The 19,860-nt window shown below is 35.9% G+C and overlaps 1 protein-coding gene across 8 annotated transcripts in view; it reads right to left on the bottom strand.

The window, feature by feature from the left end:
• Nbea (neurobeachin) overlaps positions 1 to 19,860 on the bottom strand; it is a 525,226-nt gene that overhangs the window by 396,118 nt on the left and 109,248 nt on the right. For all 8 annotated transcript variants that reach the window (XM_035451902.1, XM_035451904.1, XM_035451906.1 and 5 more), the window contains exons 14-18: positions 12,730 to 12,809; positions 11,864 to 11,926; positions 11,678 to 11,775; positions 10,255 to 10,347; positions 4,976 to 5,084 (exon numbers count right to left, since the gene is read on the bottom strand). In XM_035451902.1, coding sequence (XP_035307793.1) covers positions 4,976 to 5,084; positions 10,255 to 10,347; positions 11,678 to 11,775; positions 11,864 to 11,926; positions 12,730 to 12,809 — 443 coding nt within the window. The remainder of the gene's footprint in view (positions 1 to 4,975; positions 5,085 to 10,254; positions 10,348 to 11,677; positions 11,776 to 11,863; positions 11,927 to 12,729; positions 12,810 to 19,860) is intronic.

The raw sequence follows: 19,860 nt of genomic DNA, 5'->3' as shown, positions 1-19,860 counted from the left end.
ATACACTCTACAGGTATTTATTCAATTCTGTATGTATTACTTAAAAAGGGAAAGCTGAATAATTCATAATGGTATAGGTAGCTGATAGAGTCTACCAATCAAGCAATTTGAGGAATGACTAACAAAAGTGAGCATGTTGAATTCAGAAGCAGTAAAACAGAAAGACCAAGATGTTTGACTGTTACCCACTCCTACATTTGTACATGGGAACAAATGAGAAAAGATGGCATAAAATAGGAAAAGGGAATGCTGCAGATGAAGGGACCTAAGGCCTGGGACCATATGCAGCCAAACTTTCCTGTAATGCAGTCTTACTGGAATATAGCCCATTTGAGTCATACTACCCATGGCTCCTTCTGAGAGTCATATAACTCACAAAGCCTAAATATATTTTGTCTCACTATTATCTCACTATCAGATATGACTACTTTTACCTCCTACAATATACTGTAATAAAAATATATTATTAAATACTGAAGAGAGGTAAAGGCTATGTATAGGATGATACTCTATGGAGTTGTATGTGTGAATGAGAATATACTTTTGAGTAGTAATGGAGGCACAGGGGTACGTTTTATTTTTTATGTTTATAAAAAATGCATGTTAGCTCTCTTAGTATATCATGATTAGTAAAACATTATGTTTAGTAAAAACATCAGAAAGGAGATACATTATTCTGTTGAAGTAGTGCAAAGGTCAGCAAACATTAGGATGATATGGGTGATACTCCTATGATACATAGTTGTTAGTGTCACAGTGTTGCAAAGTCATTCATAACTATACTTACACACATTTAGATTCCCAGACAACTGTATTTATGGAAAATGTATACAATTAAACTATCTCACTTGAGAACTGTGCAAAACCTAGAATGGAACTAAATATGGACAACAGTTTACATGAAAAAGGGAGTTGGAATTTTCCCTATATTATTTGGAATCTACAAAAAATATATATAATGACGATACATTGACTTTTATATTTTCCAAAAACTGCTTTTCTGAGTTTAATAATGTTGACTATTTTGGTATAATTATAGCTCCCATGTAAGGGACACGAGGCCTTGCTGTCTATACCTACAACAAAGAATACACAATCCACTGTCTCTTAAAATTGTGAGTTTAGAAATAATGTTTTCTACTCAGAAATGATAAGTACACACTGTCATTTAAAAAATAAAATTAAAGTAAAATTTGGTACATCAAGTGTCAAGTGAATTTACTGTTGAATTACTGCACCACCAGGATTCTTAACGCACCAGGCAGTAGTGCAAAATCAGGAGAGGCTGGCAAACACTGCTACAGGGAGTGTCAAAACCAATCGGCATCAAGCCAATAAAACTATACATGGACCATGAAATTTGCATCTCATATAAATTTAAATGTTACATATTAGTTTGCTTTTATTTCCAAGAGTTAAGAAGATAAAAATTACCCTTCACTTGCATATGCTTGCCAACACATTACATAAGCAAGAAAGAATCATTGAAGACAAAGTGAAGAAAGTAGAATTAAGATGAATATATAGGAACAGTCCAGACATTTTACTGGTGTTTGTAAGGCAGTGTATGTGCAGGTTACTTGGTGTGGTGGTTTGAATGAGAATGGCTTCTATAGCTAATATATTTGCATGTTTAATCCATCAGCTGGTGAACTGTTTGAAAAGATTAAGAGGTGTGGCCTTGATGGAGTAGGTGTGTCCTTGTTAGAGAAGATGTGTCACTTGGGGTGGGCACTGAGGCTTCAAAAGCCACCAGTGACAGTGTCACCCTCTCTCTACCTGCAAAGCTCTCAGATACCAGCCTGCATTGCAGCCGTACTTCCTGCTATGATAATGGAGAAAACCTTCTGAAGTTTCCTTGGCCATGGTGTCTGTGGTGGTTTGAAAGAAAATGGCCCTCAAAGGGAGTGGCACTATTAGGAAGTGTGGCTTTGTTGGAGCAGGTCTTGCTTTGGTCCAGGATTTCCTCACTATGCTTCCTTCCCTATGTTTTGGAATGGTAATGTATATCTTGTGCCATTATATGTTGGAAGTATGTTGTGAAATATTACTTTAACTAGGCAAAAATGTGTTATATTTGTTTATGCTTGAGAATATTACTTTAACTGTGTAAAGGTGTGTTACGTTTGTTTATGCTGTATTTGTTTAATTACGAAAAGAGGTGTTGCTGTTTCACCTTGCCTACCTCAGACACCTGATTGGTCTGAATAAAGGCTCAATACCAAGAGCTAGGTAGAGTAAGGCTAGGCAGAGAGAATAAATAGGAGAAGGAATCTAGAGAGAGAAGAATGATAGGAGAGAATGAGGGAAAAAGAATGGGAGATGCCCGGGGCCAGCCAGCTAGCTACATAGGAGCAAAATATACTAAAAGAAAGAAAGGTTTTAAAAAGCCTTGAGGCATCATGAAATTTGCAGGCAAATGGATGGAACTAGAAGAAACCATTCTGAGCAAGGTAACCCAGTCACAAAAAGACAAACATGGTATGTACTCACTCATATATGGATTCTAGACATAGAGCAAAGGATTACCAGCCTACAACCCACACCACAAAAGACGCTAAGAAACAAGGAGGAGTCTAAGAGAGACTTCCCCTGGAGAAAAGGAAAGGGACAAGATCTCCTGAGCAAATTGAGAGTGTGGGGGAGGGGAGAGGGAGCTAGGAGAATGAGAAGGGGAGAAGAGGGTTGAGGAGGACATGAGGGAGTAGGAAGGTTGAGTTGGGGGAAGAATAGAGGAAAGCAAGATAAGAGATGCCATAATAGAGGAAGACATTATAGGTTTAAAGAGAAATCAGGCACTAGGGAAATGTTTGGAGATCTACAAAGATGACACCAGCTAACAATCTAAGCAACAGAGGAGAGGCTACCTTAAATGCCCTCCCCTGACAATGAGATTGATGACTGACTTATATACCACCCAATAGCTCTCATCCAGCAGCTGGTGGAAGTAGAAGCAGACACCCACAGCTAATCACTGAACTGAACTGGAATTCAGATGCAGAGAAGGACAAGTGAAGTGCAAAGGGGTCCATACCAGGCTGGTAGAACCAACAGAAACAGCTGACCTGGACAAGGGGGAGCTCTTGGTCCCCAGACTGACAGCTAGGAAACCAGCATGGAACTGATCCAGACCCCATGAATATGGGTGTTAGTGAGGAGACCTCGGAAATCTATAGGGTCCCTTGTAGGATATGAGTACTTATCCCCAGCATAGGAATGGACTTTGGGAGCCCATCATACATAGAGGGATACTCCCTGAGCCTAGACACATGGGATGGACCTAGGCCCTATCGCAAAGGATATGACATACTCAGAAGACCCCTTATGGAAGGCCTCACCCTCCCTGGGGGAGCAGAAAGGGTATGGGATAGGCAGGGTGTTAGTTGGGGGGGGGCAGGAGAGGAGGGAAGGCAGAGGGAACTGGAATTGACATGTAAAGCAATCTTGTTTCTAATTCAAATTAAAAAAAAAAGCCTTGAAGCAAAATGTAGATAAAGACAAACAGATTAAAATAGGAGTTCAGCTAAGGCTAATCATTCAAATCTAATAATAAGTCTCCGTGTCATGATTTGGGAACTGGTTGGTGGTCCAAAAGAAAAAGCCTGCTACAAGTATGTGATCGATCTGTTTTTCGATTTTAATTTTATGGAGGATTAGATTTAAGAGATTACCATAAATCTCAGAAAAGACTTTGGGCTTTGAAACAAGTTTGAGACTGTTATAGACTAGTGGGACTGTTGAAGTTGGACTGAGTGCATTTTTGCATTATGATATGGCTATAAGTCTTGGGAGGCAGGGAATGGAATATGGTGGCTTGAAAGAAAATGCCCCCCCCCCCAAGAAGTGACACTATTAGAAAGTGTGGCTTTGTTGGAATAGGTTTGGCCTTGCTGAAGGAATTGTATGACTGTGAGGGCAGGCTTTGAGTTCTCCTAAGCCTAAGATACCTCCTAGTGTGACAGTCTATTCCCTGTTTCCTTCTGATCAAGATGTAGCTAGCACCATGTCTGTCTGCATGCAGCCTTGCATTCTGCCATGATAATGAAGTGAATCTCTGAAACTGTAAGTGAGCCACCCCAATTAAATACTTTCTTTTATAAGAGTTGCCTTGATCATGAAGTCTCTTCACAGCACCAGAACAGTGATTAAGACACTTTGTAAGAAGGATTGAGAGAGGATTTCTATAGGGAAATGATGAGATTTTAACACAATTCAGGACATGACTTTTACAAATGGTTCTTACCTACACTTCTTCTCAATGTCAACTCTATCTTAAGGTGGGTAATTACCACATATTAGAAATGGAGAAGAGTACTGGATGTGAAGTAGAGCTAATATTCACAATACAAGTGAATACTGTCTGTGTGGGAAGACTATGAAGTAAATCGGCAAACCTATACTCCAAGAAAAGTCCTTAGAACAACATAAGACATCTGCAAGTGTTTCCAAAATAAGGAAAATATAAACTATGCATTTATCTTAGTCAGGGTTTCTATTGTGACAATAAAATCATGGCCAAAAGCAACTTGGAAAAGAAAGGGTTTGTTTCAGCTTACAACTTTCGGTTAGGGCAGGGACTCAAGACAGGAACCGAAGCAGAGGCTATGGAAAAACCCTGTTTTCTGGCTTGCTACTCTTGGCATGCTCAGCCTGCTTCTTTTTATATACATCAGGACTACTTGCTGAGGGATAGCATTGCCCACAGTGGGTTAGACTCTTCCAGATCAATCACTAATCAAGAGCCTTCCCACAGGCCAAACTTATGCATTTTCTCAATTAAGATTCCCTTTTCCCAGATATGTTAGGTTTGTATCAAGTTGACAAAAACTAACTAGCACAGTATTTATCCTCATCTGTAGTGATTGGGATGTTAACTAGTTTAAGCAGTGATCTCCCTCACACACAGAGGTTTCTAGAATAAACACTAAGAATTCTTATCACAGGTTTTTTTGTTTTGTTTTGTTTTTTACTTTACCTCATAAAGTGTGTTGTATGTGGTGACAGTTACAGTGTTTGTATGCAGCATCAGTCTTTCTCCCAGAAGAGTAAAGAGACTATGGGTATGCATAATTTCAACTTTTCGCCTGGAGAGAATGGAGGTAAACACAAACAAATGCAGAATCATAAAATTAATTATTTTATCAACCTTTACCTATAAAAAGCAGCAACAGTTCATTACACAGCTATCTGCTAATATCCTACAAGTTTATTTAAACAGTCCTCAAGGAAATACTCCATATAATTAAAATATAAGATATATTCAAGTTATATAACCATACATGATGATTCACTGTTATTATTTCCATTCTCTAGTAATTATTTAGAAGGTTTTTAATAATTTAACCCCAACCCACAGAACACATAATTCCAAGTCTCTAATATAGTCTGTAGCAAATCTTAACATCAATACAATCTAAATGATGGTAAAAGTGATCATTTACACTTGATACTGGAGTATCAAAACAGCCCTTCATCTTATCAGTGTTTAGGTCTGCAGTTACCCACAGACTGAAATAACACTGCTCTGCTTACTTCTACTGATCACTCCTGTTTTTGATATGAATGTGCAATGTCCCCCGTAGGCTCTTGAAAGCAAATACTTGGTCACTGTTTGAGAGGATCATACAACCTTTAGGAGACTGTGTCTGTCTCTGTGTCCCTCTCCTCCAGCACAGGGGTTACATACATGTACCACTATGCCTTGTGTTTAATAGGTGCTAGGGATCCAATCTCAAGTCCTCATGCTTGTGGGACAGGCACCTTACTGACTGAGCCACCTTCCCAACTCAAGACTTTTTTTCAGAAAAAGAAGAAATCGTATAATAGTAGAGCAGTGACAGAACAGTGTGACTGCCCCGATTCATTTTCTTCACGTTCAACAGTAACTGATAACATAACTTGTGTCTCTGATTTCCATGTACATATTTATACTTTTATTAGAGGGGCATAAATTCCTAAATTTATAGTTTTGCTTCTGAGATTTTCAGTTTTTAAATAAATAATTCTATATACTGTTGATTTTTATAACTTTATTGATCATACTAATTTCACTCATAAATAATGTTAATTTAATGTCAGTGTATGAATTATATTTTAATTCAATTTCTCCTGTTTATGTTCTATCATGTTGCCTCTAATATCTCATTATTATTAGCAATGCTGCATGGATATCTGTACAGCTAAGAGATAGTCCCCTACATTAAAAAGATAATTACTTAGCCATACAGCAAAAGTATCTGTCTTTTAAAAAAAATGTTAAATTGTCAGGCAGTGGTGGCACATGCCTTTAACCCAGCACTCAGGAGGCAGAAGCAAGCCAATCTCTGAGTTTGAGGCCAGCCTGGTCCACAGAACAAGTTCAAGGACAGCCAGGCCTACACAAAGAAATCCTGTGTCAAAAAAACAAAAGAAAAAGATGTTAAATTGTTTTCCAACGTAAGTATATATTTCCCCAGTAATTGCAAAATTCCCAATGATGCACAATTTTGCCAACACTTACTAAAGTCAAAAGTTTTTAAGTCTGTCACCTTAATGAGTATTAGATGAACATTTTGCCTTGGTGTCCTCTGCAATAACTTTTCCTTTTATATTCATCTTCTCAATTGTTTTTCTTTTCCTTATTACATGTACAATACATTGTTCTTCATTTCGAATCTTCTCTTTTTTATATGGTATCAACCATCAGATTTATTAACTTGGCTCTGTGATGTTTTTTCTTTTTAGATATTTGTGTATTTTGAAAGTTCCCTCCCAATAAAAAGCAGTATTAACTATAATTCCTAAGCGTTTTAAAACTTGCTTTTCAAATCTTGCTAATAACCATACTGTCATAATACACACACTATAAAATTCAAACATTTTTCAAGTATATAGTGGACTGAGTGTTTGAAACAACTTACAGTGTCTTATGACTACATGCACAATGCAGTTATACAGCATTTTCATCATCCTGAAAGTTTCCTTGAACCCATTTATACTCAATCCCCATTCCAACTTCGAGAACAAAGCAGCAACAAATTTGCACTGTAGACATTCCACAAAAGAGGATCCTAAAATGTGTAGCTTTTTTCATGTTTTTTCCAGGTATCATATTTAGGGGCCCCAACAGATCAAAGCATATCACAGTTTATGAAGTTTGTTGAGAAATTTTTATTGTGAGAACTCACATAGCTGACAGACTTTGGATTATTCCCATTATTTAACCATAAATAATGGTTGGGAATACTCAAAAGCAATGACAAATGCAAACATGTTTTCCCTTCTCTGAAGCAGATGTCTATGTATAGAATACCACTCTAAAGGCTAAGTTATTTTCTTGCTTCTTAAGAAATAAGAAAATTTAGAACATGGCTGGAGACTTTCACTTATAGAAATCCATAAAAATTCAGTAATTGTCTTATGCTCTGGGTTTATTGTCACATGATTCAATTATATTTAAATTTTGTGATATCCTTTTTGACCAGAGGATATTTATAAAGTTGACTCTCCAAGTAAGCGAGTTCCCCAATGTCCATTTCAGTTACTGATTATTTAATCTTATTTAATTCTGGTTTTGTCTGAGATGTGGTTTATTTGATCCAAGACTTCCTTGATGGCTCTGCAGTTTGTTTTATAGTCCACTATATGGCACACCCTGGATCATGATGCATGGCACTGTAAATCATTCTGCTGGATTTAGTAGTGTTATGCAGGAATACCAAACATAAATGGTAAAATGGTACTTTCAGGGATTATTAGTTATTCAAAGGAAACTATTTTCATATCTCTACTATATATGACTTATATATTCATATTTTCACTTTTTCTTAGGATTTAAATTATAATTCATGATTTTTACTTAAAATCGGCCTTTATAATCTTTCCTATTTTCTGAATCATTGATTACTACTTCTCTCTCACTGTATTCATTCATTTGTGAATTTGTTTTATTTTGTTCTAAATTTTCTTGTATCACCATTCTTTTCCTGTATTTCCTTTTTTGTGAAATGACAGCTATGCATATTCCTCTAAGCATTTATTTTATGTGTGTAGGTGTTTTGCCTTCATGTATGTTTGAGCATCATGTGCATGTAGTGCTCATGGAGGCCAGAAGAGAGCACTAGACCCTCAGGAACTGCAGGTCAATAAGGTTGTGAGCCCCAGTGGATACCAGAAAAGAACCTGGGTCCTCAGGATAGCAGACAGTGTCCTTAACTGCTGAGTCATCACTCCAGCCCCAACTTTTAAATATTTAGATAGAAAACTATCTGATTTGTGGTTTTGTTCTCATTTCAACTTATTTCACATTTGTAAGAAAATGTCAGTTTGTTTCAACAATTTCGAACTTTTCACTGATGTCCACTACAACACTAGAAATTTTTACAGTTTTCATGGGGATGTGAAAGTATATCATGCTCATCTTATTTATATACTTTTCATTATGACTTTTGCAGACAGAGATGGATGTAGTCAGTCTATCTTAAGGCCATAAATTAAAAGTGGTTCTAAATTCTATATTAGTAATGTTCTAACCATCAACATTATAAAATATTCCTTATCTTTCCACAGTTATTGCTTCTTGGCTAGAATACTAATAAGCAGGTTAAATATAACGATCATGATTTTTACCATTTTTTGTTTTGCATTTATGTGGCCTTCCATGCTCATTCTTTTGATCTCTGTCTCAGTCATTTGAGTATTACACATACAAATGCAATGAAGTTTTACTTCTGCAATTAACTATAACTTTTTTCCTACATTGGTGATTTTAAAGTATTTTCCATTTCCTTTTATAAGTGATGTCTACTGTTATATATGCCACATATTAAGTTGCATTTTTGTTTAATATTTATTTATTTGCCTTTAAATTATGTTCTGCTTATGTGTCTCTGGGTGTGTGTGTGGGGGGGGGGTATGCACATGGGTGCAGGTGTTTAAGGAGGACGGTGGTGTCAGATCCCTGAAGATGGAGTTACAGGTGGTTGTGATCCACCTCACAGGCATGCTGAGAATCTAATTCAACTTCTCTGGAAAAGCAGTACATGCTCTTAACCACTGAGACATTTCTTCAGCCTCTTATATTTCACTTTTAAGAGTTCTACTGCATGGATTCTTCTTGGTTTCATCCACATACACACTAAATATTTTGAAAGCTTTATAATTTTGTAAAAGTACTTACCTTTCTAATTTAACATGGTAAATAATGCTCCAGTTTTAGACAGCATTTTCACAACTACCAGTCACAACAGTCAACTGTTCGCTGTCACTTGAATTCTCTTACCATTAAATGCTTAGGCCTTTGACTTCCTGACTTACTCCATGCTCCCGTTTCCTCAATTTTCCCCAAGTCTCTCTAGTTTTGTTATTTCTGTATTTTTAGCTGATAAAAAGGGATAATTCTGGTCTTTCCAGTAACTTAAATACTTGTTTTACTCTTATTTCTTCCTATTAAATTTACCCAGTGCTTGCCAGCATTAATTAGTATTTTCCACTCATTCTAAATTGCCTGAACACTGCATCAATTTTCCCAAGAATTATTCACAGAAACAATTCCCTGTGTGCTTACAAATTTTGTGGCAGCATCATTTTTGTTTCTAGCCTTCAGTTGTGTTTTAGAGCAACATATACTCAAGGTCACTTTTTAATTAAAATTAGCCACCAGACAAAATTGGCATTCAAGAGATTCAAGACAGTACCAACCATTTTCATTTGCACAGAATTCTGTCTTAAAAAGAATACTTAGGTTCTGGAGAAGATGGTCAACAGCTGCAGAATACAGAAAAAGATTTTTGGGAAATGTCTTATTGTAGGATGTACAATCATAAAATATCAATGGGGCTCATTGTTAGAAAAGAATCAAAACAATTTAAATAAACTACCATGTCAGTGTGCAGGCCTGAGAGTACATCTCCCAGAGAACTCAATGTACACAACATTCCTAGTCACAGAAGTTTTCATTGAAGTCATATAGATACTTCATTTTAACAAGTCTATATCACTATATTCTTTTTTTGATTTTTTTATTTTTTCATTATATTCTTAAAATTCATCATTTATTTACATTAGAATGATGAAAATAACTATCTTACATAAATTGTGATCTTGTTCTATAATCTACTATTAATAAAACATTACTTTATAAAGATACATTTATTATTTTTACATTTCCATAGTATACTATCTATTAAATTAAAATCTCATATGCTAAATGAAATACAAAACTCATAAAAATTTCAATACTTATTTCTGTAATTCATTATGAAAACATCAACTTACTTGTGACCTAAATGCTTCAAAAAATATCCTAGAACTTTCAGTGCTTGTACCCAGATACTCTCACTTTTAGAAGCCAATAATTTGTAGATCACCCTGAAAAAAAATGATCGTTTAAGCACCTAATTAATATTATAAAGGAAACAGCACTTTACAAATACATTATAAATACTACTTCCCAGCACAGTGAACAAAATATCTCAATTTCCTCCACTTTTCTTTGGACTTTAACACCTGAACATGCTGACTTTATCCTTTTCTGCATCTGCTAAGTGAACCACAGGCAGACACCTACCTTGTCATTTCTCCATTATGAAAATTTAGAGATTACTAACATTAAAAAAGGACAGGGTCTCAGCATAGGGATAATATATCAGGAGAAAAATCACATACAAATCCATTGGTAAATGCTGACATGTGATATAAATACTAATAATCCCAATATACCGCTGCAGGCTTACTGTATTCACCAGAAACACTTGTTGCAGGCCTTTCGGCTATATATGTCACATTACTAGCTGAATTATAGTTAAGTGGTGCATTATCCCCAGGGCTTTTTATGTCCAACTAAACTAAGAGCAAAATTGGGTCTGGAGATAAAGCTCAGTGGTAAGATTTGTCTTCCATGTGTAATACTGTGGGTTTGAGCCCCAGCACCATAAGTAAAATAAAATAACAAGAATTAGGTGAAATGTATTCTTTAAGTTTTTGTTCATTCTACTGAGACTGAAAAAGAAATTTAAAGAAAATCTCTAGGAGGTAAACTATAGGTTTAAGTTCATGACAATTTTAATTAAGAAAACTGTGCTTCCCTTATTGATAATTAATTCATAATTATCATAACTAGAGTCACTTTTCAAATTATTTTAGTTTTGGTCTTTGGTTCTTCAAACCCTTCAAATCTGTAACTCACACTACTAAACTACCACTCCTGCCTTAGGACATCACCTCTAAGTAATGAGTCAAATAATTTCTGATGTTCTTAAAACATTAGTCTTTCTCTTCTCATTCATGTTGCTGACTATAAATCCTTAAACACACACACATATGACCAAGATATAGACCACTGAATCTGATATCTCTCTTTTTCTCTCTCTCTTTCTCTCTCCCTTTCTCTCTTCTCTTTCCCCCTCCCTTCCTCCTTCCCCCTCTTTCCATAATTCCCTTGCATCTGCTTTTTCTGAAATGCACCATGCTCTTTATTGTGCTCTTATAAAAATCAAACAATTAATTAATTAATTAATTAATGTTTATCCACTACAAAAGGTCTGCAATGTAGCAATTACCATCACTCAGCTTCATACTTGAGAATATTTCTGTACAGTTCATTAGCTCCCTGAGAATATGAAAACTGGCAGTTTTTCTCCTTTACATTCACAGGATGATCTAGAGTACACAACTACTACAACTGCTATTATGATCATACCTTATTCCATTTCTTTGATCAAATGCTGGTATCATTGAAGCTGGGTGTTCTGACATTAAAGCCACTAATAACTGTAATACATCATGAATATTTTCATCCTACATAATAAGAAATAACAGTAGTTAAAATTTTGCTGAAAATCTTTGAATAAAATAATTAAAATGAAAGATACAAAATATGCTCTACCTCATGCATTGTAAGTAAATAATTTAATATACTCTGAAGTTCATCTTCTTTCACGCCTCGATCCTAATTAAAAATATTTTGTCAGTTAATTAAAATCTGAAATAAGACTTTAAAGAAAGGCATCAAAATCAATGACATAAAAATAAACAGAAACTTAAGAGCAATATGTTCATTAAAATTCCCCCAGGTTTCATAATTAAAATACTATTTTATTTCATGTTTAAAAAGTAGCTATTTAGAAAACTATAATTGTGTTTAATTTTTGATTTGATTGAAACTATTAAAACATAAGGTCAGGAGTGCTAGCACAAGTGTTTAGAATCAGATCTCAGGAAGCAGAGTCAGGTGGATCTCTGCATGTTCAAGGTTGGCTAGAACTATATAAACAAGACACCATCTCAACAAAAGAAGTTAGTAGTCTGATTACTTCATGTTACTGTGATATTGTTATCTATTGCATCCATAGAGCAACAGAAACTCAAGACTTGTGGGATCAACTTTATGTACTGTCATACAACTTTTCCTGTGAATTGCCTTAAAACCATTTACTCCTGAAAACCCTCAATGACTCTGCAATCTTAGCTAAAAAGGAACATAAGCCATTTTCTAAAATAATATTTTCTGCTCAATTTTTTTCACATGTTCCTTTCATCAAATGGCACATCTCTTTAACACATCAATTATCTCTTAACATGGGACATCTTAATATGTATTTAACCAAATTTAGGTGCAAAAATGGTACTATTACAGAGTTTGTAGAGAAACATGAAAAGGCATCCTTAATAATTTAATGACAATGATATTTAAACTTTGACAACAGTTCCTTTCCACCAAATCATTGCAATTGTAAAATAAAGTTATTTTACCTTTAATATGAGCTGTTTCAGAAAAAGCAGCATAAAAGCCCGAAGTGATATGATCTCTTTCTGTGATGGCCGGGGACCATCTGGAAAGAAAATAAGCCTTGTCATTAAATGAACTTAATGCAGTTATATTTAAATTCTATAGAATTATTTATTAAATGTTTCTAAAATCATAATTGCTGCTGCTGTTTTATAATTTCAAAAATGTAAAAATAAAATTAATTTTCAGGTCTTTGGCAATTCCATATTTCCTGAATGTTAGATTTAGGAGAAAGAGCTGCTTTAAGCTTCTAATATATCACTGCCACTGAAAACTGCAAATCCAAATATTAACATGGATGCTACTTTTTATTAACAAATTTCCTAATATTTCTCTGGCCTGTAAACTTCTCCCCATTTATAGACTCTTCCTTTAATCCCATGCATCATACAGAAAAGTGCCCTACTCTACTTCCTCATAATTATAATTTTTACACTTCTCTCCCATATGCAATGCACAGTATAGTGAGCACCAACAAATACTAAGTCACTGAATCAAGTCAAGCACAGGGAGTTAAAATACACTTACCTTTTCCATCATTTCTATGTTTAAAGGGTTCAATTGTGAATGTCTAATTGCCAGTAAAAATAAGAATTTGAAAAGATCTGTGTACTGTATGACATATAATAAAATATACTTCTAAGAATAGCTAGACTCACAAAAATTGTTTAAACATCAAGTATTTCTTAAAGCAACAAGAATTAATATCACTGCTTTATACATTTTCAAAGCATAATTCCCTTGGGTATCCTTTATAACATATGATTATCCACTCACAAACATTTCATATAGATTACTGAAATTGCAAGCAAACTGTCACCCAGTGCATTCATCTATTATTAGAAACAAATCTGTCCCACAGTTTTCAGGTGTTAGTCATATTTTTGCCCACTCTTATCAATCAATGCCAAAGTTTCTAACCCTTCTTAACAACATTTGACATTACTTTCAAAAACAAAAACCTGCCTCAATGTGATTTATAATACATACAAAGAATTCACAAATGTCTCTAGTTAGTTTTTACTTCATTCTAAGGATGAAAATGATAGTATATCCATAATATAGGGCATGTTAGGACAAAATGTTTGTGAAGCATATATGAAGCAATGAGGCAGTGTTTCAATAATTTAAATTGTAAACATGCAGTAATTGTTAGCTATAAATACAACTGTCACACTCTTTATAATGAGAACAGCATGTTGCAGAAAACACACTTATGTTCATATTGTGTGGATGACATGAATCCATTTTTTGTAGAATAAAAAAAATATAAAATAAAAATAAGATTTACTGAATAAATTTAAAATTAACTTCAGAACAAATCCTAACTTTACACCAGTGGTTCTCAACCTTCCTAACATTGCGACCTCATGTTGTGGTGACCCAAACCATAAAATTATCTTATTGCTACTTCATAACTAATTTTGTTAATGTTTTGAATCATAATATAAATATCTCATATGCATGATATCTGATATATGAACCCCCAAAGGGGTTGTAACCCACAGGTTAAGAACCACTGGCTTTACACCACTGTTAAAAGTAAGGTAACAGTACAAATATTAAAACACTGGTTTAACAAGTAAAACAAGAAAATATTCAAATATATTAATAAATCTAATGGGAGCCAGTTCCCACTATGGAGAAAAGGTTACAAATACCAAAAGCCTTAAAGCTGGGCTGGGCCACGTGACTTTAACAGGGTGTATTGTATATCCACAGCTGTTTGCACACATATAGTTGTATATCCTAGACATACCCACTAGGAGTATCAAAAGAGGCTACACACACACACACAAAAAAAAAACAGCTGACAAAACTAACATTCATATCTTAGTTTCTAAAACTTCATATCCATTAAGCAAGCAAGAGTTCTTTGGAAAACCAAGGTTAGGACAAGAAAGATACAATAAGAATCAAGACTATTTTGTGTTGTATAGTAAAGAAATACTACAAAACTATGGATCTCTGCATAAGGGCACATTTTCTGTGAAGTTTCTTGCTGGATAAATTGGGAAGAATATAAGCATCAAAATATATAAGGATACCACCTGGAGACTGGCACATCAACATGTTTCCATGTTGCACTGTACTATGCCATCATCATTCTTGTATAGCATGCCCATGTGTGTTTATGAAATAAAACAACAGAACTCACTGTATAGAACAGATTTTATAGAAACAGGATTAAAAAGTAGAGGGCCCTTTCAGAGAAAGCTACCAGCTGATAATATCATACACTGAATAAAAGAGGAATTCAAGACTCCATACTGATATTAAAAAAAAAAAAAAACCTGAGCATGGGAGACCTTTCCATTTTCTGGTATCTTCTTTTATTTCTTTCTTTAATGACTCAAAGTTCTTGTCATACAGGTCTTTCACCTGTTTGGTTAGAATTACCCCCAAATATTTTATGTTGTTTATAAAGGGTGATGTTTCTCTGATTTCTTTCTCAGCCACTTTATTGTCTACATATAGTAAAACTACTGATTTTTTAGGTGTTTATCAGCTGTAGGAGTTTCCTGGTAGAATTCTTCAGGTCACTTATGTAAACTATCATATCATCTGCAAATAGTGAAAGTTTGACTTCTTCCTTTCCAATTTGTATCCCCTTGATCTCCTTTTGTTGTCTTATTGTTCAATATTGAAGAGATATTGAGAGAGTGGACAACATTGTCTTGTTCCTGATTTTAGAGAAATCGAATTGAGTCTCATCTTGGATAGGGAGGATCAACATAGTAAAAATGACAATCTTGCCAAAACAACCTACAGATTCAATGCAATCACCATCAAAATCCCAACACAATTCTTCAAAGACCTTGAAAGGACAATACTCAACTTCATATGGAAAACCAAAAAACCCAGGATACCCAAAAGAACCCTGTACAATAAAGGAACTTCTGGAGGCATCAACATCCCTGACTTCAAGCTCTACTATAGAACTATCATCCTGAAAACAGCTTGGTATTGGCACAAAAACAGACAGGTAGACTGATCGAATCAAATTGAAACCCCTGACATGGACCCACACACCTATGAACATCTGATCTTTGACAAAGAAGCTAAAACAATACAATGGAAAAAAGAAAACGTCTTGAACAAATGGTGCTGGCATAATTGGATTCGGACATGCAGAAGATTGCAGATAGATCCATATCTATCGACATGCACAAAACATAAGTCCAAATGGACCAAAGAACTCAACATAAATCCAGCTATACTGAACCTCTTAGAAGAGAAAGTGGGAAGTACCCTTGATTGAATTGGCACAGGAGACAGCTTCCTGAACATTACACCTGTAGCACAGACACTGAGATTGACAGTAACAAGTGGGATGTCCTGAAACTGAGAAGCTTCTGTAAGGCAAAGGACACAGTCAACCAGACAAAATGGCAGCCCACAGAATGGGAAAAGATCTTCACCAACCCCAAATCTGACAGAGGGCTGATTTCCAAAATATACAAACAACTCAAGAAGCTAGTCACCAAAACACCAAATAATCTAATTTAAAAGTGGGGTACAGAAATAAACAGAGAATTCTCAGTAGAGAAATCTAAAATGGCTGAAAGGCACTTAAGAAATTACTCCACAACCTTAGCCATCAGGGAAATGCAAATCAAAACAACTCTGAGATGCCTTTACACACATCAGAATGGCTAAAATCACAAACAACAAGGACAGGTTATACTGGAAAGGATGTGGAGAAAGGGGAACACTTCTCCATTGCTGGTGGGAATGCAAACTTGTACAGTAGGGTGGTTTCTCTGGAAAATGGGAACCAGTCTACCTCAACATTCAGCAATTCCACTGTTAGGCTAATACCCAAAGGATGCACATTCATACAACAAGGACATCTGTTCATCTGTGATAACATCAGTATTATTTGTAATAGCCAGAACCTGGAAGCAACCTAGATGCCCCTCAACCAAAGAACTGCTAAAAAAAAAAAAAATGTGGTGCATTTACACAATGGAGTACTACTCATCGGAAAACAAACAAACAAACAAAACCAATAGAGTCTTGAAATCTGCAGGCAAACTAGAAGAAATCATCCTAAGTGAGGTAACCCAGGCACAGAAAGACAAACATGGTATGTACTCACTCATATAAGGATATTAGACATAGAGAAAAGGATTACCAGCCTACAATCCACACCTCCAGAGAAGCTAGGAAATAAGGACCGTAAGAAGGGCATACAAGGTCCCCTAGTGAAGCAGAAAGAGACAAGAGCCCCTGAACAAATGGGGAACATGGGGGGGGGAGTAGGAGAAAGATGAAGGGAGAAGTGGGGAGGAGAACATGAGGAACTAGGAAGATTGAGTGGTGATAGGAATAGAGGAGAGCAAGAAAAGAGACATATCAATAGAGGGAGCCACTACAGGTTTAAAGAGAAATCTGGCACTAGAGAATTGTACAGAGATCCACAAAGATGAACTCAGATTCCCAACTAGGAATCTAAGCAATAGTGGAGAGGCTACCTTAAATGTCCTTCCTCTATAATGAGAACGATGACTACCTTAAATGCCATCCTAGAGCCTTCATCCAGTAGCTGATGGAAGCAGAAGAGATGTACAGCTAAGCACTGAGCCAAACTCCTGGAATCCAATTGTAGAGAGGGAGGAGTGACAAACAAAGAGGTCAAGACCACACTGGGAAAACTCACAGAAATAGCTGATCTGAGAAATCTTGGACCCCGGTCTGACAGCTGGGAAACCAACATAGGCTCAAACCAGACCCCCTGTATGTGGGTGTCAGCTAGGAGCACTGGGCAGTCTATGGGGCCTCTGGCAGTGGGACCAGGATGTATCCCTAGTACATGAACAGACTTCGGGACAATTTCTCATGGAGGGATACTCTCTTAGCCTAGATATACAGGGTAAGGTCTAGGCCCTGCCCCAAATAACTTGACAGATTTTTATGATCACTCATGGAAAGCCTCACCCTACATGGGAGGTGGAGGGTGAGTAAGGGGCATGGGAGTGTGGGAGGGAGAGGGAAGTAAGATTGATAGGTAAAATAAGACTTTCTAATTTAAATAAAATTCATTTAAAAAAAACTCTGAAAAGCAAATACAGAAGAAAACCACATTCTATCTGATAGCAGTATGCAAACAATTATGTTAGAAAGTATCGCTCTTGCCAGGCGTTGGTGGCGCACGCCTTTAATCCCAGCATTCAGGAGGCAGAGGCAGGAGGATCTCTGTGAGTTCGAGGCCGGCCTGGTCTCCAGAGCGAGTGCCAGGATAGGCTCCAAAGCTACAGAGAGAAACCCTGTCTCGAAAACCAAAAAAAAAAAAAAAAAAAAAGAAAGAAAGTATCACTCTTGACAGCTGACAGAGTAAGAGAAGTTAGTTCCATCATGATTTGTCTTGAAATAAGTAGATGTAGCTTTGCTATGTATGAGGTTATGTACAATCTGAACAAGTAAACAATACCCTAGACAAGAGGTTATGTACAATCTGAACAAGGAAACAATACCCTAGACAAGCATTCACAGTTAACACCACTAGACACAAGGCAGCTGACCATCGTGTATCTCCTTGACCGAAGAGGCTGAGACAGAAACAGGATTTCTGTGTTATTCCTGTCAAAAATGAAAAACCCGAGTCACCAAGTAAAAATATATGCAAAACCAAACTGAGGGGTCTCCAAAATCTGTCTGTCCTTTTCAGAAATGTAAAGGAAGTGAAAGATCAGAGAATGCTCAAAGACCCATCATACACATAGAACAAGAAAGTGACTATGATAAGGAAATGCAACTGTCCTGCAACTGTGTTAAGTATTATTCAGATAAGTATTATGTTTTTTGGAAGTGATATCAATGAAGTAATTGATAAAATTTGAATGGGGCCTTTGGACTAAATGCAGCACTGTATTAACGTTAATACTCTGATTTTCAGGGGTACCCCACTATGACTTGTTAGAGTAACTTTATCCTTGAGGAAATATACCTGGAAGCATTTGGGGTAGGGTGAGAAAACATGTTTTCTATCATTAATTTTTTTTTTTGTTTTTAAAGTTTTTTCGAGACAAGGTTTCTCTGTATAGCTTTGAAGCCTGTCTTGAAACCAGCTCTCATAGACCCGGCTGGTTTCGAACTCAGAACTCACAGAGCTCTGCCTCTGCCCCCCGTCCCCACTCCCACCCCCCACCCAGTGCTGGGATTAAAGGTATGAGCCACCACTGCCCAGCTTATAACATTTATTTTCAACTGATACAAACAATAATGTATATTCTTGAGTGTTTCACAAAGAGATAATGAAAATGACAATTTTTTTTTGAGTCAGCATTCCAACTAGCAGGCTATCTGATGAGGGGCAGACTGGTTTAATACAGTAGGATAAAAAAGATACATAAATATGCTAAATATACGAGTATGCTTCAGGCTTTTTTTATATAACTCCTAGTTAGTTTTTACGTTTTGTAAAGTAATGTTGTAAAGCAGAAGTTAAGTTGAATGACGAAATGGTTTGCTCATGGTGAAGAATACTACAATTAAAGTCTTCCAGAATTGGGCTCCAAGCTATTTCAGGCTGTAAATCATACAGCTGTGATTCAAACTTCAGAACAGTTAACGATAAGCAGTCTTCAGCTTTTTACTGGACAAAATATGGATGGTATGAACAACACCTACCATGTTATTTATGTATCTGAACATGTTTATGTATCTCTAATTATATTACACGTTGTTAAAGATATTAACAAGGAGTACTCAATGGAGACTGACTCTGGGCATAATCAACTCAAAAGTCACAAGATAAACTCCAACAAGACAGGCCAGACATGACTATCAATGAAAATTATTGACTCTCATCATAAAATAAAAAGTATTTCTACCTAAATACTAATGCTATTTTACATTCTTAAGGAGATTGGGGTAACTATACTAACCTTACTGTGAACATGCTGAGAAAATCCCTATCACATACAGGCAAAACTATATACTGGTAGGACATTTCTGGAAAAAAACTTAAAAATATTTCCAATTAGCCCTTTCTTGTTAATCCCTAACAAATCAGAGACAAACAAATGGGAATAGGTCACCACATATTTTATGGAATAAAATTTAGAACATATAACAGGAAGCATGATTAA

The sequence above is a fragment of the Cricetulus griseus genome (genome assembly GCF_003668045.3).
Source record: "Cricetulus griseus strain 17A/GY chromosome 1 unlocalized genomic scaffold, alternate assembly CriGri-PICRH-1.0 chr1_0, whole genome shotgun sequence".
In the NCBI taxonomy this organism is placed as follows: domain Eukaryota; kingdom Metazoa; phylum Chordata; class Mammalia; order Rodentia; family Cricetidae; genus Cricetulus; species Cricetulus griseus.
This window is presented reverse-complemented; position numbering and strand designations above follow the sequence as displayed.